Source organism: Sipha flava, unplaced genomic scaffold, assembly GCF_003268045.1.
Source record: "Sipha flava isolate LNK unplaced genomic scaffold, YSA_version1 32_pilon_pilon, whole genome shotgun sequence".
Classification (NCBI taxonomy): domain Eukaryota; kingdom Metazoa; phylum Arthropoda; class Insecta; order Hemiptera; family Aphididae; genus Sipha; species Sipha flava.
Window position 1 is genome coordinate 951,626 of NW_020273018.1, and position 15,968 is coordinate 967,593.

Sequence of the window (15,968 nt, forward strand, 5' to 3'; positions counted from 1 at the left end):
TTAACAGTTTTAAATATTTTTATTAATGGTTTGATCTAAAAAAAAAAAGCCAGATGCAAAAATAAAATGTATTACCACAGAAATAATAAATTCTGACCTTGAAAAATATTGTACGTTTAGAGTTGATTATGTGTTGTATTGAATAACATAGTTCAGATGAGGAAATAAATATAAAGGTATTGTTATATTTAATTGTTTAAGTTGTTATGGATAAGTCAAAGAATAATTTGACGAAAAATATTATTAAATTATTGAAAACTTAAAGGGCGGTATAAAACCATTATAATTTCTTTATATTTTGTATCTTCTCGTAATTAACAATTTGGTTATAAAATAATCGATTCAAGAGTGGATTTAAATGTTTGATTACTTTTATACATTTTTGTCGAGTGTAATACGAAAATAATTATTAGTTATATCTGTGTGTACTATACAACTGATTAATTTGCACAGAAAAACGGTAATCCATATAACCGAGACATACATGAATATGACGAACTAATTATTGGAGTCTTGGGTAATATACTAATCTTAATAAAGACAATAATATGAATACCTAGTAAATTATGTATTAAAATAAAATGTACCCAATTTTTCTCAACTAATTCAGCTAATTAATTTTAATTTAAGGTTTAAAAGAAAGTCACTTTAAGATTCTGAAGTGGATGTGTCTCTACTATTTTAGTTGTGCTTACTGTAACGCACCATAAGAAACGTTGCTGGTTTTGTCATATAAGGTTAAATTTATGTTATGTATACAACGATGCATAGATGTTGGGTTTGTATTTATTATAAAAAATATGAAAATGAACCTATTAAATGCATCTGATAAAATTTGGTGTAATGTTATTCTAAAATTATAAAAATGTGAAACAGTTCCTAGTTTTTAGATAAATAATATGTATATAATAATATATATACACATCATTATATTTAACTCCAATTTTAAAATGTAATGGTACTAAGATAAAAATGAATTTATTATTATACAAACTTAAGATTAATTTATTATTAGCATTATTCAAATTGTAAAAAAATCTAAAATTAAATAAATATAAAGCGTAGCATGAGTGTATTTATTGGAAGGGGGCTGAGGAGGCCTTAGACCTTCCATATTTCAGAAAAAAAATTTAAGTTTGTTTTTATCTTATAAAATATGAATTGTAAAAACTCGAATTATCATTGTTTTGTGAATTATTAGTTTCAAACTGTTCATGTTACGTAATGAATGTATTCATTTTCTAGCACTATGTAGATAATTTATTTCATTTTATTTCATTAATTTTGTAAAAATTAATTATGATTTTACAGTAAAAATTAAAATTGTTTACTAAAATTCTAATTTTTGTATTTAATCGTGAAATTTTGTTTGGAAGACATCTTCCGTCTCTGTAGCGTAGATAGGTACTTATTTTCAATTTCAGTCACCATATATCATTAAAATAGAATGCTAATATACTATCAATATTATTATATGGTTTAATTGCTTATTATTTAACATATACGTTATAGCGTTAAACAAGACGTAACTATTGAATTGTGTAATCGAGTTAAAATTGTAAAATTGAATCTGCACATTATTATAATATACGTCCATTCTATAATTTGTAATTTATTCGATTTAAACTTCATATTGAATTAATAATGTTCAACTCATTTTGGGATTGTCAAAATTAAATATTATAGAACACTCTGGTAAAAAAGCATTTTCAAACTACACTATTTATTGTCAATTACTCATAAATTATCGTCACCGCAAGTGTTTGGTTATACGAGATAATATGTTGCGGAGAATAGGAAATGTTTGATTGAAAACAATATTATAACGATGCATAAATAATATTATTTTTAAAATAGGTTTGTACATTTGAAATATTATTTATGTTATTTTTATTAATTTCATCGTGTAACTTTTCTAAAGTATTAAATGTGGATCAGCTGACCTTCTAAACCCCTTTAGATCCGCCCCTGTGTATAGATGTATAGTATAAATAGACATCTATATACATTACATATAAATGGAATTTTAAATTGAGTCTGAATCTTTCAAGTTCATAATAAGTAAAATCAATTGCACAAGAAAATATACAATCAGTATTTTATTTTTACTTTTATTTTTTTTCTCTTGACGACTATTAGTTATTATTAAATCATTTTTTAATGTTTAACTATTTTCTTGCTAATTAATTAATATTCTTAACTGTAAACGATAATAACCATGAAAAATATATTGAGAAGGTTATAATTTTGTTACTATGTCCATTAGTGGCACAATTTTTTTTTTTTTTTGTTCATTTACTTAACTTACCATTAGGTTTCCTTTGCCTTAAAAGCAATTTTTATAAATTTTTATGATTTTGAGTCAAGTTTAAACTTGATATAGTGGTTCAAAAATACTCTAAATATGTAATAAGAAAGGATTTTCTTAAATTTATCCCTTAATGGGTAAATAGAGGTGAAAACGAAAAGAAGTAAATATGGAAAAAATCATCTAGCCGGAAATGCTAAAGTTATAATAATGAAATTTGATGAGAAGTTTTGTTTTATGACATTGATACTTCACTTAAAAAGGATTTTTACACTACATCTCAAAAATGACAAAATGTATGAACTTGAAATTTAACACAGTGGTCTCTTCGATTATTTAATGGTACAATAAAAAGGGATTTTAAAAAATATTAGCATCGGCAAAAATGGTTCCATGATGCTATACCTGGTGATTCAGCGTACAACTAAAACTATCAAACCGATTTATTTAAAATTTTAATCTAATTTTATTTTATAAAATTAAATAACTGTTGGTGTAACTCACCATACTAGTTTTTTAAATACTATAAGGTAATAATTCATTAAAATATATATCCTAGCCAAAACTGTTCCGTACGAAGCCGAGTAATTCAGCTACTATACACCATATAATTATATTATATATGTGTAATGCAACATATATTTTTTTGTTTTTATTTTATTTTTTTTAAATATTATTAGAAATTATACAGTTTAAGGGGATGGAGGTGAGTTCTGTTAATGACTTTAAAAGCAAATATTTTATGAATAAAGAGTGACAATCAAAAGTTCCCCACGCATTTTTGGCTGTATAATACAAGACCTATTTAGAAACTTTTCAATCAACAGTTTAAGTGAGAACAATTCGCCGTATGCATGTTTGATCATGGCAATAAGAATAATAGCGAAATTCTCGTATGCTTCATCTGCAAACGTAATCGACTGAAACGAAAAGTGTCGTTGGTGAAAAATTCGCTTTTATGGTGCAAAACATGTACCGCCGTCGATTTCGTAATTTTTTAAAATCCATGATACTATGTAACTTTGTACTTGACGTTCACGTATTTAAAACTAATAGTTCGTGCGCTTCCAAGGTCGGTATTTCACCGATTCGATGAAAAGACATTTTACCGGCCGGATTCACGAGTTCAATGATTTTTTTTTTTTTTGACGAATGCGCTTTTTAAGTTCGTGATTTATTTCGTGTTAAAATTAATCGGATGTATATTACCGACGAGTTTACTAGCTTTTATTGGTTTTAAGTAAATTTGAAAATAAAAACGGAACACAATCGCCGAATGTACGAAGAAAAAATAAATAAAATATGGTGTGAAAAATGATCATTTAAGCAAACAATAACCAGAAACCGCGCTAGAAAATATTTATTTGGGGGGGGGGAGAGGTTGTAAATATAAAAATTTGCTACTACTTTCTAAAACAAAACTCTATAATAGTAATTTTATTCGATTCGTTGACGAATGCTTACTGTACAAATAAGTTATTCGTAGACAATGTATATACCTCCTTCTCGTCTCCTTTAACACTGACCCCAATCGTAACATCACTCATTCGAGAAGCTTTGCGAACAGTTCTCCGACTACATCCGCAGTTGGTTTTTGCCGTTTGGTTATTTAATTTTTTTTTTCTTCGAAAATTGTCGAACCGCCCAACACGACAAAAGCTTACGGGAAACCGTTTGGCGAGCTGAGGACGTAACAGTAAGGCCAAGCGCATACGGATAAACTGTTTTGGGACAAAAGTTGCAAATCAGTTGCACGTGCAAATGATTTGTGACCTAAGCAGCGTATAACTGGTGCGTCCACACACGAAGTGACCAAAATCACATTAGTTTGCAATCAATTTCAAATCGGTTGTACTCACTCGGTTTCCGTTGCAATTTTAAGTTGCACCGAACTTTCGTATTCATACACGTGTATTGTTTTAGTGTTTTTGTGAACACGAGTGACCAAGAACTAAACTTAAAGTTCGTTGGAGAGATGGAGAATCTCGAATAACTTTATAATTATAAACTTCCTGCGTATTCGAGTTCGCATTTTCTCTTATGTGCGGACGAACCCAATGTTTCCGTTGTACTCTGCGTAGCCTGCGGTATTGACAATAATCAACGATGTCATCGAATAATAGATTAACACCAACCGATCCAAAATCAGTCATGTCCGTGTGCGGACTGAAGTTTCGTATTGGTTTCAAACTGATCGTTAAGCAAAACCGATTCGCAACGTTTGTCCCAAAACACTGTATGCGGTTGGCCTAACGCCTAACGCTCGCGCGATCCCGTTGACGGCGGTTGCTAACGCGGTTGTGCGGTGTGTTTCGCAGGTGCTCGCACGGCCATGGTCGAGCTGAACTCAGCGCACCAGCTGGACGAACTGCCGCACAAGTGGGTGGACGTGGTCGTCGATTATCTGCGAGGCTTCCGGAATGACACGACCGACTTCAACCGGCCGCAGCTGCGGCCATCCGTGAGGCACATGTACCCGGCGTTCGTGTGCGGCTACAGCGCGCTCATCATGGCCGGCGCGCTGTGCAACGCGTACGTGCTGGTCATCGTGGCCCGGAAGCGGCTGTACGCGGCCGACCCCGTCTACGTGTACGTGGCCAATCTGGCGCTGACCGGCGTCGTCGAGTGCGTGTCCGTGCTGCCCATATCGCTGATGGTGCTGCTCGTCCAGAACTGGATATTCGGCCGGTTCCTGTGCTTCTTCCTGCCCATGCTCCAGGTCAGTGCGTGCGCGCCCCTCGTCCCGGTGATACGTTTCCGGATTTTTTTCCCCTCTCCTCGTCACTACTACGCACTCTCGCCATTGTTCGCGATGGTAGAATTTTTTTCATCTTTTACACGTTCACCCAACGGTTCTCAAAATCTTTTCGTTCAAGTCGTGCAAGGAAAAAAATAACCATTATTTATTATTCTCGTCTGTTGATCATACGAAATAACCAACGCTGATGGAATGAGATAACACTGATACTTTTAGTCTACGGTTAGACTAGGTTATTAACCGGCGTCGGTCGAATTAACGTTCGGCCGAACACGGCCGAATAGGGACGAAAAAAATCAAAGTATAAAATTCAATTGCACCGGTCACATTACATCCGAGGAATTCGGTCGTTTACGGCCGATGTCGGATGAAAACAAAATATTTTGTATTTTTTGGCAGAATCAAATTATATTATTATACTATTTATACCGACGCCCCTATATTATGGTTACAAAAATAAAAACGAAAAACAAAGATAACGTATGTAGAATTTAATTTAATTTCATAACAATATTATGATACACGAGAAGTATATTTGTCACTTTCATTATGTCATTCACCTCGATAACATAACATTTGCAAAATGGTTAACTGTGAAAAATTAATAAATATAGTATTCGAAAAAGAGCCTTTATGGAACGTTTAGTCAAAATCTTACCATAATAGGGATGTTTGTAGAAAGTTATGAAATGATATATCAGCAGAAATGGGAATCAAAAGTATGTATATAATATAGAAGTCACGTATATAAATTTTTGTATGTAATATATAATACTAAATAGTAAATTAATGATTGTATTTTTATAATAATACATTTGATATTATGATAGTTATACTGTATTTTGCTATTTTTAATTTGTAAAAAGTAAATAATTTAGTTAGGGTTAAATATAATTTATTATATAGATATATCATGTCTGATTATAGTTCAAAATTTTTTAATTTCCTAATATCCTGAAAACTGACTGCACCGAAATTATTAAAATAATATTAAATCTTCTTGTTTTGAACGATTGTTACGTCTTGTTGTGTGATGATTTGCGTTTTGATCTGGATTTGTTAATTTGTCGTTTATTTTTTAAATTAACGCTTTTTCTACACCTTCTTGACTTATAATAATATTATGAATCAAGCAAATAGACTTAACAATTGTGTCAACATGATTTGGATCAATATGTAATTCGGATTTAAGCATCTCCATTTTGATACCAAAATACCAAAAGTACATTCGATCATTCGTCTTGCGCAACTTAGTCGGTAGTTAAAAATATCTTTTGTTTGGTCCAAATTATTATTAAAAGGATAAGGTCTCATTAGGTATTTTTTTAATGGGTATCCTTGGTTACCCAATAGTACAAATGGCATAGAAGAAGTTGAGCCAGTAAGTAGTTTTTTTTGTGGCATATTAAATGTGTTTTCCTCTAAATGCTTATAAATATTACATGCTGTAAAAACGTCATTATCGCTTTGTCTTCCATATACTCCAACATCTATAGAAATTAATTTATACTTAGCATCACTGTAAATGTACGAAAATAGCTTTTATAATTAAAAAACATAGAACCAGTGATCTTCGGACATTTGATTCGAATATGCTTGCCGTCAATACAGCCCATACAATTGTGGAAGTTCCAAAGAGTCTCAAAATCTTGGGCAATTTTGTAAAACATATCTGTTGTTGGGAATGGCATATGAAAGTTTGCGAAAAATTTCCAAATAATATTGCACATATCGTAAATAATTTCTCCAATTGTGTTATGAGCCATTCGAAAAGAAAATGCTAATAATCTATATGACATTCCGGTTGACAGAAACCTACAAGTGGAGAAGGCGTTTTAAATAATAATTTTTTTAAAATGATTTACTAAAATAGTTAAATGTAGCTTAAAACCCACTTATACATAATATTTAGTTATGTAAATAGCTAAAAATAATTGTCACGAATGATAAAATTATATTTTATATTTTTAGTCATTACTGTTATTATTATTATTTTTGTTTTCGCATTACCATTATTATATTTTTAGGTGAAACTGTAAAAGCTAAATGGCAAAATTTAAGGGATACTTTTCGAAAAGAATGCAGCAAACAAAAGCGCAATACTGACGATGGGAAACCTGACATTATATCATCTCAATAGAAATTTTATAAAAGTATGTCGTTTTTGAGCGACACTATAATGCCCCGACAAACAGTTTGTAATACTTAAAAAAAATTATATGAAGAAGAACTATCATAACCTGAAAACAGTTTGTCGAACGATATAATATGCAAAGAATAACTTCAAATTCATAATAGTCTCAAAGAATCAGTTCATCCCGATCTACCTTCTGTATATTCAAATTCTCAAACAGCATCGAAGAGAAAAAAAATTAAAAATAATCCAATAGTAGACTTAATAGAAATTGAAAAACAAAAACTTAAACGTTTCGATACTATTAATGATAATACTAAAAATAGAGACAATTATAAGGATGACGAAGATTTTCATTTTTTAATGAGTCTGTTACCACATCTCAAAGATATACCGAAATAGAGAAAATTATCAGTTAGAATGAAATTGTAACAAGTATTTATTGAAGAAACAGAACGCCGTGATAATTATGAAAACTCTAGTAAGTTACTCTAGTAAGTCTTCACATGTACTTCAAATTTTATAAGTCAGCCAGCCACACCAACAAATGTCAATGAAAACTACAATCTACAGTATCTTTCAATTGAACAACAGAGAACGGACACAACGTCAGCCACAGATTTTATTTTTAGTGACTTGTAATTAATTAAATAATTCAAATTTATTTAAATAACCAATAGAATATTTTTAAAAAAAATTTATGAAATACAAAAAGTGATACCTAAGTTTTTAGTTTTGATTTAAAAAAAAATTCAAATGTTTCAATATTTTTGAAAATAAATTAAATTATTTATTTTATTTGATTTCATAAAAGATTATTTAGTTTGTAGAACTTATCTCAATGTAACAGTTAATTTTTCCGCAGGTGTAATGCATTTTCTAAAATTCGATTGTTTTTCAAAAAATGGTTTAATTTCATATAAAATATAATAAAATGTATCAGGAGACATTCGCATACACTCAAAAAATTTAACTGATTGAACCAAAATTTTTGGAAAAAGCGTGTGAAATTCTCCAAATTTTTCTCTTTCCGCAAAAATATTATCAACCCAAAATTGTTTTTCTTTTTTTTTTGAGTTAGTGATAAATATTTTATTATTGGATTTGTTTCTAACAAGAAAATTTCATCGGTGACGTCCATGCTGCGTGTCGAACTGCAAGACAATAAATATGTGTTAACTTTGTCATTTTGTAAATACAACGAAATCTGAATGTAGTTTGATCATTTTCGTCGGCCGGATTTTGATTCCGAATAATCAGCAAATGCTGTCTGAAAAATATTCGGCCGATGCCGGGATTAGTGCGACTGTAACCTTAAACGTTTTATCGGACGTACCGTTATTGGAACAATAATATCGATCGCGTAACCGTAATAGCCAAATTATGTGCGTGGGTAGGACTCGATAACAATTACGTTTCATTGAGATTTTATCGTCGACGAAAAATGATATTAAAATAAATACGTGTAATTTCATCACTCGTATCCCCCCCCCCCCCCCAAAAAAAAAAGTCTTTCGGGAGAGTCGTATCGTTTTGCATTGTGACCCTTATTCTTCCGGTCCGCATTACAATTGTCTTATATCCGGTTTGGTCTGCGAGAATGCAAAAGGTTTCGAAATCGGTTGAAATAAACAGCAGTTCGGTTGTCGGTAAGATACGTAATATCATATTGGATCGTGTTCTCGTCGTAGACATTTTATTATTATTTCAAATATTTTTTTATACCCGATATCACATAGAGAATGCGTGTTTCTGTCAGTGGTGTGTGCGAAACACGCAGCAACGAGATGTGAAACGAGCTGATGTTTGTGTGACTGAAATGCGTGGATTAGATCTGCGTGGATCATCAATAAGAATTAAGTTCACGGTTCATTGTAACTCTTCCTTGCGAGTTAAAACACGACTTACTACACGGCCGCATAAACGTGACGTCCGAGGCATCGGTACCGTAGTTGCACACGAACGCAGACAAATAACTGTGCGGGTTAAGGGTTTTCGCAAAATATCACTTTCCCAACGTCGATTCGATTTCAACAAGGTTAATCTCATTACGCTTGTCAATTGAATAACGTTTAAAATGATTAAATGACTACACTGAAAGTTCTCAGTACACTTAAGATAGTTATGATGCGAAAATAACATACAAATAAGTACCTATATGATGAACGGGAAGCGTAATGTTATGCATATAACAATATATGTAAGAAAAATACATTTTACAAAAATTTACAAAAATGCAATACATTTAAGAAAATCAATTATTTCTAAATATAAAAACAAATTCGATGCACACATTTATAGCGACTCGATGGTATTTATACGGGAATAGGTTAAATTAATATTATTACGTAATTCGAAAACATAATTTATAGATAGTTAGACAACACAAATTGTTTGATTTAAAAACAACACTCAGAATATCTAAGTATCTTAGAATATTTGTACTTATAAATGTATTATCCAACTTGTCTGTACCGTAATAATAATAATAATACTCCACTAACTATAAATCGTTCGAAAAATAATACGAAATTTTGTTAAAAGAGGAGAAAACAGTGTATAATATATGTGTAATAATGTACAATCTCAACTTTTTTACTTTCTAGTTTTAACGTTGATTTGGTGAGCATGTGCCATCATTATTGTTATGGCTAAGAAGTAAATAAATACAAATAAGGCAAAAAGGATCTTTAATACAGATTACCAACGTATAATACTAGAACAATTGCTAATTAAGGTCTACGACTAAGAACACTGTTGTCATAAAAATCAAGTTCTATATTAAAAATTAGCGAAGTTTGTGTTAATTTAAAGTTTACTATCATTATATCGTGGTTAATATGATTGCACACAATAAAATTGTTGTAAAACAAAAAACGAAAAATTATGTTCCTCTTCAACATATCAAAATTGATTTGAGAAACAATAATTGTTAATTATTTACGAATAGATCGTATAAAACAGCTTTGTTTATTTTTGTTTTTTTGTTTATTTTTGTTTAGTTTTGTTTATTTTCTTTTTAAATCTTATAATTAAAAACCTTTGTGAAACGCATTTGAATAAAACAAATTCAAAAAATTCAGAAGAAGTCTATTGCAATACGTTCGTTATTACAGATATATTATTGTTACAGCAAATCGATAACGAGAGGAACGATGCAACCGATGAACTGACATATATATATTAATGAATAATGTATGAAATTTCATATTATAACTACCTAGTTATTTTATAAAATTACGGGCATTCCCAGTTAGACTGAATCAAAAATATAAACTTCAACTAGTTATCTACATAGTAACAAAATAATTTATTGACTAACAAAAATGATTTCGTAAACTCATATGGAATTATTATTTAATCTATTTATAAAAAATAAATATACTTTTTGAAAATTGTATTCTGATTTTAACAATGTTAATTTATTATAATCTTAAAATTATGAAATTGTTAGAGGAATTACAAATTTAAAATAAAAATAAATTATTAAGTCAACTTAAACCCTAAATTTGTTTTTTTTTCTAAATTAAATTAATATAATTTTTACTTATTAATACGCAGATTTTTTGAATGGCATTTGGAGAAATACAGAACATTTTATTTTTAAACATATGTACCATTTTTTTGGTGCTCTTTTGTTGGAATGTGTAAAAATCTTGATCATTACCTCGTAATTGGGATTCAAATGACTTTCAAAGGCAAATATTTTTTATATCTTCATCTGAGATGTCACTGAGTATAATAAAACGTTCTGCATATTTAAAAAATTGTGACTAAAAATTACATTCAATAGCGAAAACTCAACTAGTATTCAATAAATTTACTAGTAAAACCATGTAATATATATGTTATGGCTAGTGTTAGGAGTATGGCTAAACTCAAATTTAGTCGGCTAATCACAAGTTAAGCCACTGCGTTTGGCTAATATTTAAATTTCGGACTTTATCCACCAATATTTAATGTTATCCAGATGCATATGACCAATGTTTAAATAACATTATCCGTACAAATAATTAAATGGTTTATGTCATACAAAAATTCTTTAATTTCTTCTTTTATTCAATAATATTTAATAATATCAATCTTATTCCATAATCTATGAAATTATTAAATAAGATAAATTAAAATAATAAATAATAAATAATAATAATATAATAATACATTTAATAATTATTAAATAATTCTCAATAATAATTATTATTATTGAGAATTATTTAGTCAATGATAATATGTTCATATTTTTATTATATAGATTTACGGCCAATTTTCATGACAATGGTAATGTAATTCATGAGTGGCATGATTATTTTTACTCGATAGTTTGATGACGGTTGAATACTTTTCCCGAGAACGGTGAGACCCCTATCAATAGTTAATACCGAGATAAATATTATGGTCTCATCAAAATATTCTTCGAAATTGTTATTTTTATATTTTTTAAATTCTATGCACTTATTATCGAATGCGATATTTTACAAAAATATTTTTCCGAATCAAAATTTTAAATCAAAATTAACTTAATTGGGATAAACGAAAAAATACGTTAATTTAAAGTTAATTTGTAAGAAAATTAGTTAAGTTAATAAGTTAATTTATTAGTAATGAAATAAGTTAAGTTAATAAGTTAATTTAACTTAACTTTTAACTTATTAACTCCTAGACTTGAAAACAAAATATACTAATAAAGTACTACAAGCTGGTATCTTAACTACTTACAAACTTGAGTCGGTAATTACGGTAGATTATTACGGACTGTCTCTATTGAGCACACACTATTGTATGCAACTGCATACATATGAATTTTGCAATCAATATCAATTTTAAAATAATATCAAAATGCACACAACTGTGTACAATATTTATATTATTGAAAATATTTTACTTATCACGTGCATGATTCACCTCTATACAACTACCCAACATATCAATATTCATAAAAGATTACAATTTTAAAATATTGTATTATTATTGTAAATAGTTTTAAATTTTTAGTTTACCTATGGCTAATGTTATTTAGTCATTAGCCGATAACGGTTGAATAATGTTGATTTTATTGGCTAGTGTTAAGATTATTCGTTTGTTTTGATAGCTTAAGTCCGAAATGTTGACATTAGCCAAAAGCATTGTCTAAACTTAAGATTAGCTATTCTTCAGACACTAGCCGTAACATATAAATATATTAACGACTATATTCAGAAATATTATAGAATAACAATTTATTTAATAAAATAAAGAATTACGTATATTACTATCAATATATATATACATTTTTAAAGTTATGACGTCTTAAAAGAGTGTACGTTAAAAATGTAAGCTGTTGCCAGATAGCAGCTTTTCACCTCTCCAATCCACTCAGTTGGGTATTCAAATAACCGTAAATCTCCGAAAGAATCAATATCACATCCGTACATGATGTGAAATGACCAATTCAAATTTGGTTTATACCATGTATAAATGTATAATACACGACTGAAAGCAGTGTGATTACGTAAAAAATATTTAAGATGACATTATACGTTAAATTATTATCTAATATTTTATATAATTCACCAAAATGTATTTTCATGACTTAATTTTTTTCGGTTTCACATATTTTAAAATAAATATTATAGGATATAAGATCAGGGTGTAACTTGAAGTTAAGTTTTAATATATTTTGATATAGTATGAAATAATTATTTTCATAACAAATATACTAATGAAATAATATTTTTTCCATCTGTGTACTTTGAAATTCAGATGAATATAAGTATAATGATTAAATATGAAAAGTGTATCTAAATATTAATTAACAAATTACTCTATTGCGGTACATAAACAAAATTTACAAAACAATTTAAATTCAAGTATAAATTAATTAAAATAAAATTTTTTTAATAAAATGAGTTTTTCTATACTATTTCATCATTAGTAAATTACAATGCTTATTATTGAATCGAAATCGAACAATAATCCTTGTAAATTTTTTACATTTTTTTGTATAATTCTTTATGTCACGGGTGTATAATAATAAACAACAATGTATATATCACTAGTTTTAGAAATATAAATAATGATCTCTTTATTTAATTATTTATAATGGTAGACGTTAATTTTAAATTGAAATTAATTATAATCAAATTATAATATCTACTTAAGCATGATCGGTTAGGTTAGGTAAAATTTAAAAATAACTCAACTACAATACTAAATAAAGATAATATTATAGTAGGTTTCCCTAAATAATAATATTTATATAAAATATATTTATGCTCTTAAGACATTTGGCTATTTTATTAACAATTTATTGAACTATATATTAAGTCATAAACCATAGAGGGGTTGAGACGGCTGTGTTTTAATGCACATTCGCCGATTTGAACCCAGTCAACGGGTTTCGATTTTCGGGTGGTTCCCAACCGTCTCAAGAGTAGAAACTGTCACCGACAACCTAACGTGCATCACACCACCAAATTATAGATTCAACCAAAATACCTACCTTACTAAAAACCACATAGATTAGGAGGTTGGTCTTTGTTGCTGACGCCGTCCATAAAAAAATAAATATACTTGCCTTAGGGGTTGTATGCAAATTTTGAAAATAACTCTTTTAGTAGTAAATTTATTAGAAAAATCACCCATTCGTTTATTTTTAGTTTTTTACAATATTTCTATTTTTCAAATGATCATCTTACACAATTGGATTTTACGTATCAAACTTAATAGAACATTACAAGAAATGTTATATTATTTATTACATTCAAAGTGCATAACCTATTACTTATAATTATAAAACTTTGAAGAGTACAAAATAGGTAAGCAATAAAATTGGTATGCATTAAAATTATGAAATATTAGTATAGTTTCAGTACGTAATATTGTTGTAATACCAATTTATTTTCATTTTATTCACGAATGCCCATGATTTGCATAACTAGAGCGCCGTTTTACTCAATTTTAGTTAAATATAAATACATATTTTACACTTCATAGTAACTATTTTATTTGAGGGACTAATATTTATGACCATGGTAGTCAGCTATTACTTTTCAATATTTATTTAATTAAAATGTTATCAAATTAGTCAAGCTCGGCGAATAAATGATGATGATGTCACAGTCGGTTAGTGTCCTCACGATTAATTTCGGGATGTTGGATGAATGTTCGTTTCTGTTTGTATTTTGTGACATTTAAAATAATATATTATGTACCTAGCTGCTCATAAGTTTAAATCCAAAATGATCCGTCATCATTATTAAAGAAAGCATACGAGTATAATTTTATATATTTTCGTAATGAGCTCATAGGGAGCAGCTTGTTACCGTCTAATTTTTAATAGTTGTTCTTTCACATTGTTAATAATATATTATTTATACAAGCTATATAGTTTTCACCTATATATAAATTCAATAGTATTTTCACTTTATTCAAAATTGTATAACCTATGGATGTGACCTTTAGCGTAAGCGATCAAATATTATTTCAAAATTGTTACAGTTTTCGTATACATCTGATTTGTGATCAGCCGTAAAAATTGGAACTACCAATATTTTTACTAACTATTTTAGATAAAACTGATAATATTGTAATATATTCTAAACAACAAAGAAGAACTATTGATTTACAGTAATTTTTTCCGATGCTTTATTTTTGGAGCAGTAAAAATATTAAAAATTTAAATTTCATGTACGGTCCTTCAATAAATTGTATTTTTACCATGTTCGTTCGAATGCTTTGAATAGCATTCAAAAAATTAATAAAACATGGAAATGCCTGAAGAAACTATGAGAAGTTCTGAGAAAAAATAAATATTTTTTTAAAAAATTACAATTGAATTTTGGTTGACTGCAAGGTTTCATTTATTGACTAAAATTATGTTCTCAGATAAAATTTAATTTAATTCATCACACCATTTGTCTTGTACAAAAGTCGGTAAATTATAACGAATCGTTAATTAAGGTTATTATGTTTTATAGTTAAAAAAAAAAAATTTAAGTAAGGAAGCGTTGACCAAAAAACTTTCTATATTTGATAATACTCATGGGTCAATTTATACTCGATGCAAATATTATAATTTGCTACACAGTTATTATTAAGCTTGAACTCTCAGAAAAAATGTATTTATTTATAAAATTTTCATAGCTTAGAATATATTTTTAAACCAATTGAATATCAAATACGATTAACTAATTTATTTCAACAATTACGCGCAATTTTCAAGATTTAATGTCAATATAACACTCAATGGTACAATTTCATTAATGTATTTGCTTACTGTTTTAGGATTAGATAAGTAACAAGTGAAAAGTGACAAAAAATAACTGGTAGGCATGCGGTTAAATGGACTTCAAACTATATTTTAATCCAATAATTAAATTGTAAACCGTGTAATGTTAAATTACACGGTCTTCTCGATAGTGAAATATGGAGTTTTTTTTTAAAAAAAAATTTCCATTCTTATGTTTTTATTATTTGATATACATGTTTGTGTAATAGTTATTTTTGAATTGGTAGATTTATAAAAATGAAACGGAAATATGAACATTTTTCAATTATAGAAACAACATTTTTTTTTACAATTTTAATTTAAATATTACTGATCTTGTAAAAATATAAAATTAATCAAATTTTATACAAATAAGCCTAAAATAGAACTGTAAAATTAAAATTCTAAGAAGATGCAAAAGTATTGAATTTCAAAATTGAAATTCTTGATACACGAAACGAATTACTCCTACTTTATTTGTATCATTATTTTGTACAATAATTAACAAACGCTGTAGAATCCG

General features: G+C 28.4%; 1 protein-coding gene across 2 annotated transcripts in view; it reads left to right on the forward strand.

Moving 5' to 3' along the window:
- LOC112686932 (prolactin-releasing peptide receptor) overlaps positions 1-15,968 on the forward strand; it is a 114,880-nt gene that overhangs the window by 7,100 nt on the left and 91,812 nt on the right. For both annotated transcript variants that reach the window (XM_025559429.1, XM_025559430.1), the window contains exon 2: positions 4,627-5,027. In XM_025559429.1, coding sequence (XP_025415214.1) covers positions 4,641-5,027 — 387 coding nt within the window. In that variant the 5' untranslated portion in view covers positions 4,627-4,640. The remainder of the gene's footprint in view (positions 1-4,626; positions 5,028-15,968) is intronic.